Genomic DNA, 15,368 nt, shown 5'->3' on the forward strand with positions numbered 1-15,368 from the left:
GAACCACCGGGGGCGGGGGCCCGGGAGCCTCCGGCGGGGCCTCCGCCACCACCCAGAACCCCCACGCGGGTCCCGGGCCCGCCGACCTCTCGCTGCCCGCCAACGCGCAGGGATCTGGGCCTCGGACAGCCGCCTCGAAACCAGAGGCAGAACTCTGAGGCCAAGACCCCGCTAGTGGCCGACTCAGAGCTCGAGGCCGCCGGGTGACCGGACGGACGCGACCAGAGGCTGCCGCTCCGCCACTCGCCGCAACGGCCTCACCCGCCGCAGCGGAAATGGCGCGCACTCCCACGCCACACTTTCGCCACTTTCTTGACGACCACCAAAAAAGAAAATACTATGGAAACCCCCTCGTTCGCTCCAATTTCCGTCGTGACAGCGCTTATGGACGCAGGACTAGGGCCTGTATTTTTCCAGCGGCTCGAACAGCCCCTGCTCGTGGCGAATCTGCCGCGCCGCCGCCGGAAGTGAGGCCGTCCTGGCGGAAGTCGCGCTTTCCCCATTTTGTGGCCTGCAATGGCGACTGTGTCGAGGTTGCGGCCGGGATGCGACGTCTTTGACTGAGGGGTTAGGCCCGAAGAGGCTTCGGCGACGTTGCGCGGCGCAGCGGAGGACCAGCCCGGACTTCGGGGACGCTGTCATGTACGGCGCGGGCGCGGGCCGCGCCAAGCCGGAGAGAAAAGGCAACTCGAAGGAGGAGGCCGGGCCCGGCGGCGCCGGCGGGGCGGGCAGCCGGGTGGAGCTGCTGGTCTTCGGCTATGCCTGCAAGTTGTTCCGGGACGACGAGCGGGCCCTGGCCCAGGAGCAGGGACAGCACCTCATCCCCTGGATGGGGGACCCCAAGATCCTCATCGACAGGTCGGTGCCTCCCCCTCTCGCCGACCCTCCCCTCCCTCGCCCGCTCGATTCCGCCTGATGTAGACTTGATGCCGGGACCGGAAGGGGTTTGGGGAGCTCGGGGACCCGGGGGCCTCCAGCCCCGCGTCCCCCGGCGTCCGGGGGGAGGGGACGTGAAACCCGCCCTAAGGCTCCGACCGGAGCTGGCGCCGAGCCTGCCGCCGGAGGGACCGACTCTGCGGGCTGCCCGCCGGCGACTCCACACTGGGACGCTGCCGGGGGCTGCCGACCGCGCCGCGGGCCCGCGCCGCTCCCTCCGCCGCGCCATCCCCCCCCACCCCCTGCTCGCTTGCGGGAGGGAGCCGGGAGCGCGCTTTGCCTCCGAAACGCCGCACGCTGAGGCCGTGGGTAGAAGCCTCTTTTGGACCCCGCGAGTTAGCTGCGACCTATTCCTCCCCGTCACCCACTGGCCAGCCTGACTTTTGACGCCCTGGCAAGCCCCGCCCCGGGATAGCCCCACTTGACAGACAGGTAGTGGGAGAAGTTGGAAGCGCGGTGGACGCCGTGCCGATCCTGGCCTTGCTTCCAGGAGTGGCATTTTTTAGGGCTGGTTTCACTGTCTCCCAAAACCGTAGGGTGAAGCAGGGTTGCCTAGGTGTTGCTTCTTCTCAAATCACACCTGCTTAGGTAGCCCTCCTGAGGGTGCTCGGAGATGGTGGGCTGGAGCAGGGGATTTCTAGAGGTGTTGATTTGAAAAGAATGACACTACATGTTGTAGATTGTTTGCTCCCCGCCCCTCACTTTTTCAGTCTCCTTTTTGCGTTCCTCTCCTCCCTGGGTTTCGGAATTGGGGGGGTGGGGGGGGGGAGGCTTTGAGCAACACTGCTTCTGGGGCCCGGACTGCAAAGCTAACTGTAACCTACCTACTGTTAAGCTGTGGAATAGTCTCTCCAAAGTGAACGAAGCCCGCCGTTTGAGAGGAGTAAGACTGGATCTACAAGGCCTTGGAACATGACTGTAGGGATGACCTCTCTGAGCTGGGCCAGAATGGACACACTAATGACTAGTAGGCCTTTTGCCATCCCTGACAGTCCCTTTGGAGGTAGCTCTAGGAAACAAGGACTTTGTGAAGGGAGTGTTGCAGTTTGGGTCGGCTCTGGACCTGATGGTACGACCTCAGCTCAGATGTGCTGGGGCTTTGAACCACTATCTAGCCAGTGATGTTGCCTGAGTTACCAGGCCTGTTTTCCAAAGTGTTACTCTTGACATGTATTATGAAAGTTTGGGGAGTGCTGACCTAGCTCTCCTTGATTTCTGTATCATTCTGTATGTGACTTGAATTAGGCCTCCCAAAGCTGGTGGGGAGCAAACGCTACACATGTACAACCTGTAAGATTTTTAAATTTAATCTACATTTGTAAGTTAAGGAGGTTTACATCAAAGTAAAACTAACTTTAAAATTTAATAAATGCAATGCCTTGAGTTCCCTGGAACTTTTGGACTTTTTTCCCATTAATTTGGTCCCTGTTGCAAAATTTGGCATTAATTAAGTGAGGCAGACTTTTGCTTGTCACCGCATTGTTTTTGCAACCTCAGATCTGTTTTGTCTAAAGTCTACTAACTCATTTATTACCAGTACTTTGACAGCATCGTCACCGAATCCTTGTGTTAAAAGCATGGCAGCAAGTGCTCTTCTAATTCTCCGAATAGTAACTATTGGTCCATGCAAGATATGTCTTCATTTATGCTATTTCCGGGGACAGGAAGTTTAGAAGGAAATGCTGGTACTGCTTCCTCTGCTGGTTTTTCCCTGTTTCCAGTGAACCTCCTTAAACTGCATGTATATGTCACTGTTCCTATGTATGTGTGTCTCTCTACCACATAACCCAGCACTTATTTCCTCAGCCAAGTGGCTAGGGGGCCAGCCTAGCCAAGATTTTATCTCCAATGGACGCAAGTTTCTTTGATGAAGATATCTCCTGAGAGTTCGGGACTAGCAGAAAGAAGCGAGGAAATTTCGACCGTTTGGTTCTTACGGATAGGTATTTATGTATTCGGTTTGTGTGAATGTAAGCTATGATAGTTAACTTTTCAGAAAAAAAAATTTATTTTTTTGCAAGTGGCATTGAATGGTTGACCAAATCATACACGGTAAGAGCTGCTAGTGAGGTAGATGTCATTTATGTTTTAAAGGAGTATCTGCCTTTAATTAAACTTTATTGTGCTGTAGAAAGGATTATAGACTTTGTTAAGTTAATTTGAATTTAGAAACTAGGTGAGATATGACTAGCCATGTTAAATATAAATCTGAAAAGCCTTACGTTTGTTTTTATACTTTCATTTTATTACTTTAATTGGTAAGTATATACATAGAGTGTCACACACAATCAGCCTAGGAAGTAACTTCTGTCCACTGACCTGCACGTTCGCATTACAGATACGATGGGCGCGGTCACCTGCATGACCTCTCTGCGTACGATGCTGAGTATGCCACCTGGAACCGAGACTACCAACTCTCTGAAGAGGAGGCGCGAGTAGAGGCGCTGTGTGATGAAGAGAGGTATTTAGCCTTGCATACGGACTTGCTTGAGGAGGAGGCGAGGCAAGGTACTGCTCAAGAAAGACTTACTTCTGCCACAGCTTTTAAATTTTTAAGTATTTAAAAATTTGCTCCCATTCATTTTACTCACTCTTTCTGATATTATCTTGACAGTACCCAGTGGATTGGAAAAACGAGTCTTTGCGTTCTGAGAGGACCTCAGGATAGTTTATATGTAGAGCCACAAAGAATTTTCCCAGCTTTTGAGGGCAGACTGGGAATTGAAAAAAAAAAAAAAACCCAAAAACAATCTCTTTAACTGTTCTTCTTTAACAGTATCGTATGAATTAAATTGATGTTCTTGTCTTTGCCTTAATGATCAATCTTTAATAAAACAGTTCTTAATCCCAAAGTTTTCTTAGCAGGGAGAAATTTTCCTTAAAAGACATGTATTCTTCTATCTGTGGTAAATGTGTACTGGCAGAAATTCATTTTGATAGCTGTAAAGTATGAGTTTTCAGCAACATTTTCACCTTGAAAAGAGGTTGAAAAAAGTGTCATATGCTTTTGTTGATAGCTACAACTTTAGAAATGGTAAACTTCTAGTTTTTTTTAATAAAGCTCTCATTTTTATTCAAAGAGGAAGAATACAAGCGACTGAGTGAAGCACTAGCCGAGGATGGGGATTACAGTGCCGTGGGGTTTACTTATGGCAGTGACTACTATGACCCATCTGAGCCGACTGAGGAGGAAGAGCCTTCCAAACAGAGAGGTGCGCTGGCCATTGATATCACTCTCATTTTAGTAGGGTACTTTCTTTTGGTGAAATGAAGCTAGAAACTAGAAAGTGAATTGTTCATGGAGGTAAAAAATGGATTCAGACTTTCTGTGTCTATACTGAATTCAAGTAGCTCCCCCTCCCCTTCTGATTTTACGTTTATGCTTTCCTGTACTAACTCTGAAAAGTTTTAATTAAAAAAAAATAGTGCTGCCAAAAGTACAAGCTCATTTAATACTAAGAGAACCCCATTGCCATAGCCCTGCTGTTTTGATCAGTAATAGTGACTTGAGCCTGGGACATTTAAAAAGAGGGGTCACTTATATGTGTATGCTCAGTTTGACTGAGAACTTTAACTTGGAGAAGTCATTCAGATATTTGGCATTGCAAGCCGGATCACACCCTGTGGAGACTTGAGAATACTCTCTGACCCTCAGTCCTGCTGGTTGCACAAGGGTCCTTCCAGCCTGTGGCCAGCCCCCTAACCCCCCAAAATTGTGATAGCACCAAAACAGCATGTTGAGCCAGCAAAAGAGTCATAGACACTCTGCTTTGTGAGCTTGTAGATTTTCCCAATATACTTTGGATGCTCATTAAAGAATGTGACACTTCCTGCATGGACTTTTTAAAAATACTGTTTCTTGCACTTGAACTCGGGCTTGAATTCAAGTTCTGAACATTGTCCTCCTGAGCTTTTTTACTCAAGGCTAGCACTCTGCTACTTGAACCACAGCTCTACTTCTGGCTTTTTGGTGGTTAATTGTTGATGAGAATTTCATGGACTTCCCTGCCTGGGCTGGTTTCAGCCTGTGATCCTTAGATCTCAGTCTCCTGAGTAGCTAAGAAGCTTTATAGGCATGAGCCACCAATGAATGCCCTGATTTTTGAACCTAACAGTCCCTCAAAGGTTATGGTGTACCAGAACAATCTTGCAGACATAAGACATAAACATGGGGGCTGGGGATATGGCCTAGTGGCAAGAGTGCTTGCCTCGTATACATGAGGCCCTGGGTTCAATTCCCCAGCACCACATATACAGAAAATGGCCAGAAGTGGCGCTGTGACTCAAGTGGAAGAGTGCTAGCCTTGAGCAAAAAGAAGCCAGGGACAGTGCTCAGGCCCTGAGTCCAAGCCCCAGGACTGGCCAAAAAAAAAAAAAAGACATAAACATGCATTCATTTTTCCATAATAAATTACCCCTTCCTAATATTCTGGATTAGGTGAGCAACCCTTGACCACAAGTGTAGTTTCATAAATTGTTTTTTTGGTGAATAAATGTGCTTTGGAAGCAAGGTTGAGTGGCTAAAATATACCGTGTCCCAGAGTTGACCACGTCCTCTGTCTAGGATTTCATGTCTGCTAATGATAAGCTAAGTGATGATGAGTAGTTACAGTTCTGAATTTCAAGACTATTAGCATAACTTCATGTCTCTCCAGAGTATACTTGATCTTCACAAAATTCTCTTAAGCATATTTGGTTACTTTCTTTTAAAAATTCATGTTCTTGGGGCTGGGAATAGGCCTAGTGGCAAGAGTGCTTGCCTCGTAAACATGAGGCCCTGGGTTCGATTCCTCAGCACCAAATATACAGAAAATGGCCAGAAGTGGCACTGTGGCTCAAGTGGCAGAGTGCTAGCCTTGAGCAAAAAAAAAAAAAAGAAGCCAGGGACAGTGCTCAGGCCCTGAGTTCACGGCCCAGGACTGGCAAAAAAAAAAATTCATGTTCTCAAAACTTTCCCTGTATGTTTTCTTGTGTATGTGTGAGCGCATGTATGATTGTGTTCAGTGAGACTTCAACTCAGGGCCTGGGGGAACTTAGGGCCTGAGCGCTGCCCCTTAGCTTTTTCAGTCAAGGTGGGCTCTCTGCCACTTGAACTACAGCTCCACTTCCCGCTTTTTGCTGGTTAGAGATAAGAGTCTCAGACTTTTCTGCCTGGGCTAGCTTCAAATTATATTCAGATCTCAGCCTACTGAGAAGGTAGAATTATAGGCATGAGCCACTGGTGCTTGGCCCATGCTATGTTTTTACAAAAATTAGTCTTTTGTGTAACTTTGTTTTTAACTTGCACTAATGCTCTCCTGACCCAGGATCATATCTCTGTATTCCTTGATCCTCACAGTCACAGTATTCTTGTCATTTCTTAATTAAATTTGTCATTCTAGTCAACAAGGCTTTGGTGAGCCTGTTTGTGTCTGTCAGTACCTGACTCCCCTCTCCCTTTTGTCAGTGCACTGTTTTCAGTTGGTCTATAATTTTCCATTATTGTATATACTCTTTTGTTCAACAAGAAAGGGCTGTTTGAATTTAGTTCATTTAAGTGTGTATTGCAATGGTAGGTTTTTATTCTGTGCTACTAAGCCTGTTTTTCTGTAAGAATAGATAGAACCAGGCACCAATGGCTCATGCCTATAATCCTAGCTACTCAGGAGGCTGAGATACTAGGATCACAGGATCACTGTTGTGAGTAGTGAGGCAGTGAACATGAATGTGCAGGTGTCTTTATCATATCCTGGCTCATGATGTTCAGGGCAAATACTCAAGAGTAGTATAGCTGTGTCGTAGGGAAGATCTATGTTTAGATTTTTGGGGAATCTCCAGATTGCTGTCAAGAGGAGTTGTACTAGTTTACAGTCCCACCCACAGTGCAATAGGATTCTTTCTTCTCCATATCCCCGCCGGCATTTGTTATTCGAATTTACAATGTTGGCGAACCTACCTGGTATGAAATGGAATCTCAGAGTTGTTTTAATTTGCATTTCTTATATGACCAGGGATAATGAGTATTTACTCATGTGTTTGCCATTCTTACCTCTTATTCTGAGAAGTCTTCCCTTGATCATTTAGTGATTGGTCTGTTAAGTTTGGGAGGGGTTCATTTCCTGAGCTTCTTGTATATATTGGATATTAGGCTAAGGTACATTTTCATATGCCATTCTGGCATTGTGTAGCACATAGACAGATGTTGTTTAGTGACTATAATGACTGCATAGAAGTGGAGAAATACATCTGATTATATGTAAAAAAAAACAAACAGTAATATGTTGCTTATGAGATACCGACATTTTTTTTAAATGCCCAAGTGTTTTATAATTTGACTATTATAATTGATTATGCCACCAGGATCATATCTGTAATTCTATCTCCTCAGGATACTGAGATCTGAGGATTGCAGTTCGAAGCCAGCCTAGGCAGGGAAGTCCATAAGATGTTATCCCCAAATATTACCAAAAAGTCAGAAGTAGAGCTATAGGTCAAGTAGTAGAGTGCTAGTCTTGAGCAAAAACATTCAGGAATAGTGCCCAGACCCTCCTTCAGTTCAACCCCAGGACACACACACACACACACTCTCTCTCTCTCTCTCTCTCTCTCTCTCTCTCTCTCTCTCTCTCTCTCTCTCTCTGCTGCTGCTGCTGCTATTGGGAATCCACAGAACAATTAGAAGGAGGCTTTGGCAAAGTCAGTTAAATACAGGAGTGAAGGTGACAGAGCAGAGCAGAATAGTCATCAAGTTCTTGCTAAGTGTCTAGCATCCTGCTCTGATGGAAATGTCCATGTTGGCTGGCTTGATCTTACACCTCATTGGCATGTAGTACAGAGTTAGCAGTTCGTTGAAGGAAATGCAGAAACTGCAGAGGTGCCAGCATCACAGATATGTGCCTAGAATCTACTACTAGGAATGGCAGGCTCCAGCCTGCTCTGGAAATATTTCTGCCGTGCTGCCCTGGTCTCTGGGAGGGTGGAATGAGCAATGGGCACAGTGAGGTAGAGCAGGAAGTTGTGCTGGTGAATGTTGTTCAGGAGTTTTATTTGTTTGCTTTAACAGAAAAGTCTGAGGCTGAAAATTTGGAAGAAAATGAAGAACCTTTCATTGCTCCTTTAGGATTGAATGTCCCATCAGATGTGGAGCTGGTATGTGTATTTCTTCTCAATTCTCTCTCATTGTTGCTGTTTTTTCCTCTTGGGTGCTGCATGTGAGAGAGAGCAGTGTTTATCCAGCTGCTGTCCAGGCACTTCATGCTGTAGTGATAGTTGGGGAAAACATGACTTCCACTTAACTTTCCTCTTCAAGGAAGATGGAAGAAATAAGCTAGGTGCTGGTGGCTCATGCCTGTAATACTAGCTACTCAGAGGAAGCTGAGATCTGAGTATCGTATTTTGAAGCCAGCCCTGGCAGGAAAGTCCATGAGATTCTTTTCTCCAATAAGCTATTCAGAAAAAACTTGAAGTGGCCCTGTTGCTCAAGTGGTAGAGCACTAGCCTTGGGCACAAAGAGGCTCAGGGACAGTGTCCAGACCCTGAGTTCAAGCTCCAGGATCAATTAAAAAAAAAAAAGGAATAAATATAGCAAAATAACTAGACTAGGACTAGTACACTAGGCCTGTTTTGGAGGTGATTTGGGCCACCATGTCAGAGTCAGGTCATGTATTGTCATCCACAGAAATGAAAAACAGCCATGCTTCAAGCAGTTTGTTTTCCTTGTGGCAGTGTGCCTTGTTTCTCTTTCTGGTGTGATTTTTTTGGGGGGTGGGATGCCATATCTTTATATCTTGGGGGCAGTTTCCTCTTCATGATTTGTCCCTGTACATGTCTAGTCCACTCTTCTGCCAGTGAGAAAAGCTTTGCAGCTGGTTACTGTTGGGACTGAGTCTCCAGTTCAGCCTTGATCTCATCTTCAGTTTTATCTTGTTGAATCTCAGTAGGTGTTAAAGCCAATGCTGAGATTTTTTTCTTTTGTTTTTCTGAGAATTTATTGTGTGAATTCTGTATTCTAGGCTGTGTGCTAAGCTGCTTTTTATGTATTGTGTATTTATGAGGGATGTTGACAATGTTTTTGCTGTAGGGCCACACACAGGGAGGGGTCTCAAGTGTTCATGATGAGCAGCAAAGTTTTTTCTTTGACTTTGTTGTACTGAGATTGCAAGTGCCCATAGAAGCTTTTCAAGTTCATGTTCATATCCGGTATACAAGTCACTGGGTGAACAGTAGATGCCAAGACAGCACTTCATAGACCCAGTGTCTGACACTCCGTCTCTACTGCCTGTTGCCAGCTTGGGCTCAGCATGGATTTGGTGGCTTTTGGTCCTTTTTTCCTTCTCTGCATTATGTGATGAAAATACCAAAGTAGCCTTTTCAATCCCTTCTCACTTTACTCATTCATATATTCTCTTCCCCTTCCTCACCCCCACTGGGATTGAACTCAGATCCTTATACTTCTTGAGCTAAAGCTCCAGCCCCTTTTGCCATGGCTGTTTTCAAGTTAGGGTCCCAGTTTATGTGTGCTGGCCTGTGCCACAGCCCTCTTTCATCACTGGGGGTGGCATGCATGTGCCTATGCACTAGCTTTTTTTTTTTTTTTTTTTTTTTTTTTGCCAGTCCTGGAGCTTGGACTCAGGGCCTGAACACTGTCCCTGGCTTCTTTTTGCTCAAGGCAAGCACTCTGCCACTTGAGGCACAGTGCCACTTCTGGTCGTTTTCTGTATATGTGGTGCTGGGGAATTGAACCCAGGGCCTCATGTGTACGAGGCAAGCACTCTTGCCAATAGGCCATATTCCCAGCCCCTTCTTTCTCTTTTTGTTTGCTTCTTTTTAAAAACAAATATGCTTAACTCTTTGGGTTTTTGTAATTACTTCTTAAGTTTGATTCTTTAAAGCATTAAATATTATCTGGAGATTTGGTGTACTAAGACTTATATTGCTATTTGTTCCATGTTTTGGCATATATTGTCTTCTTGTATGTTCTGAAATAAGATGGTTCTATGTGCATGACCTGTTGAAATGAAGTCTTAAAATATTGTATCTGTTTCATTATATTTCATGCTAAAATTTCACAGGATTTTTAATTTCTATGCAAATATAAATGCAAGGGTACAGTAGATTTTGTTGGTTTAATTCCTATTATAGTACTTAATGGCTATCCCCAGCCAAAGTAAAAGTTGTTTAGTAAATAGTATGCCTGAAGTAAAAATACTTGCTACTCGGTGGAGAGCAAAAAGCCTAGGTATCTGCTCTTTCCAGTGGCATTTTTGGAGGTTTCTTCAAGTAAAGAGGCAAGTACAAAAGCCTGCTTGAGAATTTAGTGAGTCTGGCTTGCCTCTTCCATTTCCTTTCTGGCAGTGTCAGAAATGCATTGTATAATACTCACCCATGTTGAAGGGGCATTAGAATGGCTGAACTGGTCACATGGGCTGGCACCATTGTGCCATAGTGAAGAGGGCTGACCACCAAGTTTGGTTAAGGCAGACACTTTAAGGAGCCCTTGGTTTAATCTACCTGTGGGTTGAGGACCTAATGAAATGATAATATCTGGGAGCTCTGCCTACCTCCTGCTCAATGCTCTCCATCCCCCTTACACCACCACGACAGACCCCACACAGCTCCTCCAGTGACCCATTGAGCCTCTAGACTCAAGCTCTATCAGGTGATCTGACACCTCTATTATTGATTTATAGTCTCCATGAGCGTATGTTTCTGTTCCATGGGAAGTAGAGACCTATTTTTCTTCCAAGCATGTCATGTGTCTGACATAGCACATTCAGTTGGCTATCCATTTCCCAGGGACCCAGAGCTTTTCAGTGCCTTGTTCTGAGTTCCCCATGCAAAGCCAACTCTCCTGTTCCACCTGGCTGTGTATGGCATGCTGGTGCCATCCAGTACTTGCAAGCAGCTAGTACTAGTCACACTAAAACACTGCAAGTGGCAGGGGTGAACAGTATCTGCCTTGGTAACATGAATTTGCCTACACTCTACTGCTGTGTTTGAATGGGCTCCCCAGAGCAGGAGCTCCTCAGCCACCAATCCAGGATGGGACCCTTAGAATGTAGAAGGAGAGAAGAGGCTCTGTATGAACTGTTAATTCACATTTCAGGCTGCTCTAATAAAGTAAAGTAAGCTATTACTAAGCACACACTCTCCCCCAGGCATTGTGCAGTTGCTCTATGCACGTGTGTGTGTGTATACATTTTTGGGGGGGGGGGCAGTCCTGGAGCTTTGACTGAGGGCCTGAGCACTGTCCCTGGCTTCTTTTTGCTCAAGGCTAGCACTCTACCTCTTGAGCCACACAGCGCCACTTCCGGCTTTTTCTGTTTATGCTGAGGTATTGAACCCAGGGCTTCATGTATACGAGGCAAACACTCTACCCACTAGGCCATATTCCCAGCCCTGTGCTCATATTTTTCAGTTAATATTTAGTAATTATGAAAGGTGGGTTCCATAATTACCCACTTTCCAGAGGAGGAACATTGAGGTTTAGAGAGATTAGGAGCCACCCAAGTCAGGCCTGTGGGGTCAGGCCTGGGGTGCTAGCCATTGACTGTGGAGCTGTGAACCCCTCAATTTCAGTTTTGCTGAGTATTGTCCAGTTTGTTTTCACCACGGCTTTCAGGCTATGTTGCCCTGTATGGGATAGAAGAAAAAAGAAGCTAATGTGCCCCTGCCCTCTTGCAGTGTTGTCCTTTCTTGTGGTGTCTGCTGGGGGAGCCTTTGGCTACTTTGATCTCACAAAAGCTTTTGTAGATGCTTTGTCATTTTACTGTGTATGCCAGTCTCCTTAAGACTGCAGGGTTTTAAGCATAATAGCTTGGGAAACCTTTCCTGTTCCCAGTGATGGGGAAAAATTTTTCTGGTATTTCCTGCTAATGTTTCTATAGTTTTGTTTGTACATTTGAGTTGTGACAGAATCTGATACTTACACGGGCTTATGGGAAAAAAGCAAAATTTCCTTTCTCCTCTCTTGGAGGACCAGAAGTCTATAGACTGCCCTGGGGTTCTTACTCATTTCTCATCTTCCCCTGTCACTCCTTCTTGTTCACCCTGCTAGATTTGAGTTCAGCATTTGCCAGACCACTCCCTTTTCTCAGTGTTCTTCCTTGAGTTTGAAGCCATGGTGATGGAGTTTGCAGGAGCATTTAGCTCAATAGACTTTTCTTAGCTCACAGGACTTCTGAGTGGAATTGGATTAGAAAGACATTTATCAGGCAGCCTTTAGGATAACACAGGCATGATTACCTGTGGACTGAGTTGGATTGGTTTGGTTTGGGTTGGCATGGCATGGGTGCTGGAGGTCAAACAGGGTCTTGTGTGTATATACACGCATTCTGACATTGAGCTGTATCCCCATAATTCCTAACTGCTTCTTAAAATACCATTGTATAACAGAAATAATCATGTCATTAAATGCAAGAGAAATTATCTAAGATCTGTATAACAAAGAAGTCAAAGAATGGCTTTTTCCAAGCCAGATTTTTTTTTTCCCTGTGCTGGTGCTGAAACTTGAACTCCAGGCCTAGAGCTCATGCTGGGTTTTTTTGCTCATAACTGGTGCTTTATCACTTAAGCCATGTCTCATCAAGCCAGATACTTTAATCTCTTGTTTCTTGGTAGCAGATCTTAGAATATATTCATAGATGCTTTGCTTTTGTGCAGTCATTGTTTCTTTATAAAATTGCCTACATGTGGCATTCTAATTGTTGTAGTCATATTAGATCACTAATAGTCTGCTCTTAAAGCCTTTAAGACCTACAAGTTGACTGGTTCACAGAGAGCATGCACTGGGTGGGATCATGCTTTCCCCTGAGTGTAATTGTTCTGAATTGATTGTTAATCGTTGATGTGTTTATGGAATGTACTGCTAGAAATGAACCTTCCTACTCAGCCAAAGCCAATGAAATTCTATATCAGGGTCCATATTTCAGTACTCAGTGGGCCTTTAACATGGAACTTAATTTGTTGGGGAGTCTAAATAACTTTAATTGTAGACATTTACCCATTTTCAGTATGACGGACATTATTTATTCAGAAATTAAGTTTGAGAATTAAGCCATTTGTAATTTCAGGATGAGACCCTGAAATTACAATAAGCATCTTCAATGCTTAACTGCCCATTTTTAATGAGAGTAATTTCCAGTTTCATTCCCACCTAATTTCCTAGTATTATTCTCTTTGTTGCTACTAAAAGTATTTTTAGATGTATGGCTTCTAGTTTTTGGCCTAAGAAGTTCTGTTTGTAACCAGGAGATAGAACATGATATGGTGGAAGTAACTCAGGAGCCAAAGTAAAAGGAAGAAGCAGGTGTTTAGTGGCTGTAGTCAGAGGCCTCGCTGCCTGTAGTGCCCCCTCCCACCTGCTCTGGCTGGGCCATATGTGGTCTGCCTTCAGTTCAGGACACCCATTTTAGCTAGGAATGACAGTGAGATGGAGCCTTAGAATATATTTTGAAGGGAACAGACACAATGAAAGTGGTGAGGGCTGAAGAGGAGGAGGCTTGCAGTGAGCTTATGCATTTGTTTGGATGTGCAAAGGGCTGTTTAGTAGAAGGGAGCCTTACACTTCTTGGAGAAGTGTTGAGACATATGTGTATAACTTTCTGGGAAGCACTGGAGGTCATTCTTGTGTCTTGAGCTAGGTAGGAAGATGGCCTAGAAGGCCAGCTCCTCTGTGCCTACTCTTGTGGACATGAGGCCTGTGCAGAATGGTGGGCTACAGGACAGCAGTAGACATGGGCAGGATGGTGGACTATAGGGATAGTGCTAGACCTGGGCAGGATGGTGGTCTGTAGGGATAGTGCTAGACCTGGACAGGATAGTATACTGCAAGATGGTGGACTACAGGACACTACCAGACCTGGACAGGATGGTGGACTACAGGGACAGTACTAGACCTGGATAGGATGGTGGACCATAGGGACAGTAGTAGACACGGACAGGATGGTGGACTACAGGGACAGTACTAGACATGGGCAGGATGGTGTGCTACAGCAAAGTACTAGATCTGGACAGGATGGTATACTACAGGTATAGTAATAGACATGGGCAGGATGGTGAACTACAGGACAGTACTAGACCTGGACAGGATGGTGGACTACAGAGGTAGCACTAGACCTGGATAGGATGATGGACTACAGGGCAATACTAGACCTGGACAGGATGGTGGACTACAGGGATAGCACTAGACCTGGACAGGATGATGGACTATAGGATAGTACTAGACTGGGCCCCTTAGCAGAAATGTCATTATGTCTTAAAATGGACTGTAAAACAAGGACTGTTTCTGGCTTTTAAGTAAGTCATGTGACCAGTCAAAAAGAAGACAAACTGATCACATGAATGTGTGTGTTTTCTCATAGCCACCAACAGCCAAAATGCATGCCATCATTGAGCGCACAGCCAATTTTGTATGCAAACAGGGAGCACAGTTTGAAATAATGCTGAAGGCCAAGCAGGCACGAAACTCGCAATTCGACTTCCTACGCTTCGATCACTACCTCAACCCCTACTACAAATTCATCCAGAAAGCTATGAAAGAAGGACGATACACAGTGCTGGCAGAAAACAAGAACGAAGAGAAAAAAAGTACATGAACCTGTTCTGTCCTCTTCAGACTTTGGGCCTGGGGTCGGGGGGTGGTGGAGGGAGAGGAAAGTGTGGGAAAATATGGAGATCTTCATTTTTGGAGATAACGGAGTTGAAATCTAGATTAGAATTCTTAGTGTTTGTGAAATCCTGTGACAAGGCTTGATAATTTGCCCTGCTGATGTACCATATTGAATTCTCAGTTAATATTTCACAGATGGGTGAAATATAATTAAATATCGATGCCATCCTGACACAATTAGCTAGGCTGGGCATTTTCCCTCTCATTTCGGCTGCTTAACATTTCACAGAGAAAGCAGGGAATGTTGTTCTTTGGCAGAGAGTATTCTACAAGTGTATGTGCTTGCACCATTGTCAAGGGGCCATAAAGTTAAATTGTACATGTCCGCAAAAATGAAAATGGCTTATTGTACTTGGTCAAGCCTCTTTGTGTGTGTTACCTTGAGTCTTGTTTTCTTCAGCTGAAGTCAGATGTTTTGCTTCAGTTGTGTACATTCATACACATACACCAATTCTGGGGATAGAATCCAGGGTCTCATACATGCTAAGCATGCACTCTATCATTGAGCTATAACCAGCCCAGTTGTGTAAATCTTACTGCAGATTTTATTTTCTCCAACTTTGCTGTAGGGTTTCTGTCCCCCTCTTTGGTTAATTTTACTTTTCATGAATCAATAAGGTTTTTGCCCTTTTATTTTTTTCTGGTTTGAACTCAGGGACACACTTGCTTGGCTGGCTTGTTTACTCAGCTAATTTTCTTCCATTTGAGTCATTCCTCTATTCCAGATTTTTTGCTGGTTATTTTGGAGATAGAGTCTCACAGACTTTTTCTGCCCAGGCTAGCT

General features: G+C 45.1%; 1 protein-coding gene across 4 annotated transcripts in view; it reads left to right on the forward strand.

Moving 5' to 3' along the window:
- Positions 1–508: 508 nt before the first annotated feature.
- LOC125349230 (splicing factor SWAP) overlaps positions 509–15,368 on the forward strand; it is a 56,042-nt gene continuing 41,182 nt past the window's right edge. For 2 of the 4 annotated variants that reach the window (XM_048343159.1, XM_048343160.1), the window contains exons 1-5: positions 509–858; positions 3,275–3,444; positions 4,017–4,148; positions 7,979–8,064; positions 14,277–14,502. In XM_048343159.1, the coding sequence (XP_048199116.1) occupies positions 641–858; positions 3,275–3,444; positions 4,017–4,148; positions 7,979–8,064; positions 14,277–14,502 (832 nt within the window). In that variant the 5' untranslated portion in view covers positions 509–640. Of the gene's footprint in view, positions 3,445–4,016; positions 4,149–7,978; positions 8,065–14,276; positions 14,503–15,368 lie in introns of all 4 variants that reach the window. The other 2 variants (XM_048343162.1, XM_048343161.1) reach the window with 2 other exon arrangements.

This window comes from Perognathus longimembris, chromosome 3 (genome assembly GCF_023159225.1).
Source record: "Perognathus longimembris pacificus isolate PPM17 chromosome 3, ASM2315922v1, whole genome shotgun sequence".
NCBI classification, from domain to species: Eukaryota; Metazoa; Chordata; class Mammalia; order Rodentia; family Heteromyidae; genus Perognathus; species Perognathus longimembris.